This window comes from Enhydra lutris, unplaced genomic scaffold (genome assembly GCF_002288905.1).
Source record: "Enhydra lutris kenyoni isolate GAN:26980312 unplaced genomic scaffold, ASM228890v2 scaffoldscaffold12, whole genome shotgun sequence".
In the NCBI taxonomy this organism is placed as follows: Eukaryota; Metazoa; Chordata; class Mammalia; order Carnivora; family Mustelidae; genus Enhydra; species Enhydra lutris.
Window position 1 is genome coordinate 41,531,035 of NW_019154096.1, and position 4,826 is coordinate 41,535,860.

General features: G+C 38.8%; 1 protein-coding gene across 1 annotated transcript; it reads right to left on the minus strand.

The window, feature by feature from the left end:
* Positions 1 to 2,318: 2,318 nt before the first annotated feature.
* On the minus strand, positions 2,319 to 3,272 carry LOC111145395 (olfactory receptor 6C74-like). Its single transcript, XM_022500272.1, has one exon. It carries the CDS (start codon positions 3,261 to 3,263, stop codon positions 2,319 to 2,321), a length of 945 nt encoding a protein of 314 aa, XP_022355980.1. The 5' UTR covers positions 3,264 to 3,272.
* Positions 3,273 to 4,826: the final 1,554 nt, after the last annotated feature.

Here is a 4,826-nt window from a genome sequence, read left to right on the forward strand (position 1 = left end):
AAGGAATCTCCACACTGTTTTCCAAAGTGGCTGCACCAACTTGCATTTCTATCAACAGTGTAAGAGTGTTTTTCTTTCTCCACATCCTCTCCAACAGTTGTTGTTTACTGTCTTGTTAATTTTGGCCATTCTAACTGGTGTAAGGTGGTATCTCAATGTGGTTTTGATTTGAATCTCCCTGATGGCTAGTGATGAACATTTTTTCATGTGTCTGTTAGCCATTTGTAAATCAACCATGTACCAATGAAAGAGTTTAAAAATTATGATTGGATGTGTCTTCAACATTGAATTAGCTTAGAAGATTTATCTCAATGAAATGTTTTAGAGCATCAGAATCTAGTGCATTAATCTCTACAACATAGAGATTAGTATCTTCAACATAGAATTAGCTTAGGAGATTTTTCCTCAATGAAATGTTTTAGAGCATCAGAATCTAGTGCATTAATCTCTACATTAGGGTTTGTCTTTCACTGGGTACCATCTATGGATGGTAACCATTAGCCTGGATTTAGAGACTCAGTTTTGGATTTCTAGTCTTCATCTTTGTGTTTATCAAATTCACTCTTAAATCATAGTCTACCTCAAGGTAATATAAATACATTAATTCGTTTAAGTATAAAATTATTATCCAGTCCTGACTAAAATGATGGGGAGGTTCACACTCTTTTCAGTAGTTTGGCCACAATTCTTTGATTTATTCCTACATTACTGAACCTCAACCACTTCACAACACTCTTCTTTAGAACAACTCAGGGTGGCACATTTCCATGTTCTTGCAGCATCTTGTTGTTATGTCCATGAATATTTTCAAGTGGACCATAGAGATTATCTGGCTCAATCTCCATATTTTATGAAGAAGGTGACTTGTGTGTTCTTGGAAGCTGATCATTTAGTTGAAGGCAACAGCAGTCTTGTCCAGTGCAAATGATTCAGGATCTACTCTGATCCCTTTGTAGTCTATTCCCACTGCCACTTTCCTAAGTCTCATTCTCTTTCTTCCAATTTCTGTAACAGTGTCTGTAGCCACTTTCCTACCCTGGGCTTGGCTTTTCCAACCTCTTTTTTATACAATCTGTAGAGAGAACCATCTCTGACTTTTTAAGGGATGCTCAATTCCACTTCATTTTTAATCAGATGAAGTCTGAACTTTGAAATAGGGACATCAAGGGCAAATAGTATTTAATCATGGTGTATAGCATGTTCCATAAAATGTATTTGACATAATCTAGTCTCAGGGTTTGGGCTAAAGAGAAAGAAAATAAAAACTCATCTTAATCATTTTAGAGATATTTCTTCAGAAGGAAAAATAGACACATCCTAGCTAAAAAATAGGTGTGAAAATTACACAAAGTTTAAAGAATGAGAACATGGAAATGTTGGTTTTAAAGTAGATTATCAATGAAAAGATAACCTTGTAATTGATAGCACTAGCCCACCAGGAAAATATTTAACTTTTTTAAAATTATTAATGAAATAGAGAAGCAAATAAATGCTACCAACTTGAATCTTTGGACGAATTTATAGAAATACGAAATTAGTGCACCCTTCTCTTCTACTGATATATACAAGCATTCTGTGGTCACAGTGATTAACATAAATATGTTATGTACGTCTGAAGGGCTGGGGCTAGAATAAATAACTTAAGAAAGAGGAGCTGGTCAGCTTTAGGTTTCTGGGATTATTCCTTCTCCTTAGAAAATGGTCTAAGCCTGAGAATAGTTCTTTCTCTCCAGCATGAGATTGATGCATACATATGTAGCTAAACTAAGGACCAAAACCAACATTTAAGAGCACACCTAATGCAAAGTATATATATTCCATTATGAAGGGTACTATGACCATTATTTCCCTGTGCTAGTCTTGGAAGGAATGTAGACTCAAGCACTGGTACTATTTCCATCCTTTCCTTCTGAACAATCACATAATATACCTTCATCTATCATTTGAATTATCTAAATGCCTTTTGGTAAGTCATTATTAATTCTATTGAGACATGTTTATTACTGAAGAGAAGTTAAATAAAAAGTGTGTAAAGTATTAAATTTAGGAAACTTCAAGCACATGATAGATATCAGAGGGAGGACACAAAAAATCACTTGTCATTCAAATGTGGAAGATTTGGAAGAAGATAATTATGTACATCAAAGTAAAATGAGGCCTTGAAAGTAGATTTCCGTTTTGCCAGGGATGTGCAGAGGTCATGTATGGTGTCCAGAGACACAGCACTAGAACTCTGTGGACTGCTACGTTGGCCAGAATGAGGACACAGTGTTCTCTAGGTATTCAACTCTAAGACCATTTGATTTTTTTTTTTTTTCTTATCCTGATATTTTCATTCTGTACATTGTCTCCCTCAGAGCCTGGTGGACTTGCTTATTCTGGAGAGTGTAGATGACAGGGTTCAGCAGTGGGGTCACCACCATGTTCACAAGGGCAGCCTCCCTGTTGGACTCCAGCCTGTTCGTTTGCTTTGGTTTCACATATATAAACACACAACTGCCATACATAAGAGAGAGAACTATGAGGTGAGAGGAGCAGGTAGAGAAAGCTTTCTGTTTCTCCTTGGCTGAGGGAAGTTGCATGATTGTGACTACTATGTTGCTGTATGCAATGATGGTGATGATAATGGATGTAAAAAGAACAAACAAAGCAAGGACTAAGGCCAAAATTTCAGTGGACCTGGTGTCAGAACAGGAGAGATGAATTAAGGGGCCAAGTTCACAGAAGAAGTGGGAGATGACATGAGGGCCACAGAAGGATAACTGGGAAACCTTCACTACCAGTCCAGTGATGAGAGGGAAGGCCAAAGTGAAGCAGGCAGTGACAAAGAGGAAGCAGGTCTTCAGGTTCATGATGGTCGGGTAATGTAGAGGCTTGCAAATGGCCACATGCCGATCCAGAGACATCACTGCTATGAGGAAGAAACCTACTGCTCCCAGATATAAAAAGACAAAGGCTTGTATAAAACAAGCAAGAAAGGAAATGATTTTCCTGTCTACAAGAAAGATGGCCAGCAACTTAGGAATAACAGCACTTATGACACCACACTCCAAGAAGGAGAAAATGCTGAGGAAAAAGTACATAGGTGTGTGGAGCCTGGAGTCAGCACAGGTGATGGTGACTATGACAGCATTGCCTGCAATGGATGCCAGGTATGCCAGCAGGTGCACCAGGAAGAGGACCTTTCCCAGGTGTTGGATGGCAGGAAACCCCTCCAAGGTGAATTCTTGGACAGTTGTTCTATTCTCCATTTCCATGAGCATATCTTTCCATAGTAGTGTCACTGCTGATCTCACCTACATTAAAGACATTGGGAAACACAATTGTTTTAGTGGGGGATATGATTAAGATATTTGCCTATCTAAGAAGGTGGTTAGGCTGATAGCAAAGTGGTTTAGGTAGTTAGTTCTTGAGTCAGAAAGGCTGGATTTCAATACTAGTTCAGTAGTGAGTTCCAACTCCTAAGAGATGAGTCATCTTTGGAAAGGTAGTTAACTTTTGTGGACTTCACTTACAACCTTTGTAGAATAAAGATGATAGGATCTACGTATTCATATTCTTGTGAGAATTAAGATAAAGCATATAACTCACTTGACATATGCCGACATATGTGTTCCTCTTTGTCTAGTTGTAATGTAAAGGTCATTAGTAGAATGCTTAACTAGAACATCATCAGCAGGCAGAGCTATTGACAGTTTCTTAGTTATATCATTTTATTGTGTTTAATGATATTATCAATTTTCAGTAAACATAACAGTAAGTTTAGTAATATTCCCTTTGAGTATCCCCTTAATAATGTAACACATTCTATGGTCCAAGTTGTCATCATCATGATGTGTTGAGAGCTTGAGCTTATTCTATTCTGGTCACTGAAATTCAGTATTTCTATTACTCATCACAATAATCAGGAGTTCCTTCTATAGAAGCAGAAGCTGAGGCTTAGAGAGTTCCAGACAGCTTAGGTCACATAGCTGACTTTAGCCTGATTGCCAGAACCAGAACCCCTAGAGCTTCCAAATGCAGTGTCAAAACATTTTAAATTGGACCAAATCTATTGTTGTTCTTTCAACCTTAAGAGAAAGATTCATTTTATTTATCTTAATTGTTTCTATCTTTAGTTAGTATCACTGATAAGTTTTTGACCTGTGGAATGACATGGGGCTTAGAGAGTATCTGTGTTAGTACAGGCATTTTACAGAAGAGACTGGAGACCAGAGATGTTGAGGACTGCTCAACAATAGCTAAGCTGTATATCTAGGATTTACCACTCAGCTCCCAGTTTTATGCTGGCCAGTGATGAAGGTGGGAGTGCTAATACTTCCTGGATTAACCCACTTGGGTGGATATGCTGGGCACCTGGCACTCTTACATTCTCTCTTACATCAAAGCTCAGTGCCTTTTTTTTTTTTTTTTCTTCAGTCCTCTCAATCAGTAATTTCTCTCAGGATGGTTTTGGCTCTAGCATCTCAATACTGGGCTACAGGTTAGCTGTGAGGAATGTGTCTTTCTCATTAACCCGCCAGGGATCAGGTCCTTGAAGGGCTGCTCATGAAAGCAAACTGCTCATCCCTGAGTGGCACAGCCTAAAAGAGCCTCTCCTTCTGTTGCTGTTGACCCCAGTAAGCCCACCAAGTTACCAGAATACCTGAGGTCAGGCACATGCAGAAGAGTCACCACATGGTGAAGGGCTTCCTTCCTTTGCAGTTATTGTCTTCTAAGAAATCAAGAGCTTGCTCTGGGTTGAGGGGAATGAGAAGGAAACTCATTAGTCACAGCCTGTTGTCCCAGAGTGGGAGTGAATATGCATGCCTGCTGCCAGTGTTCTG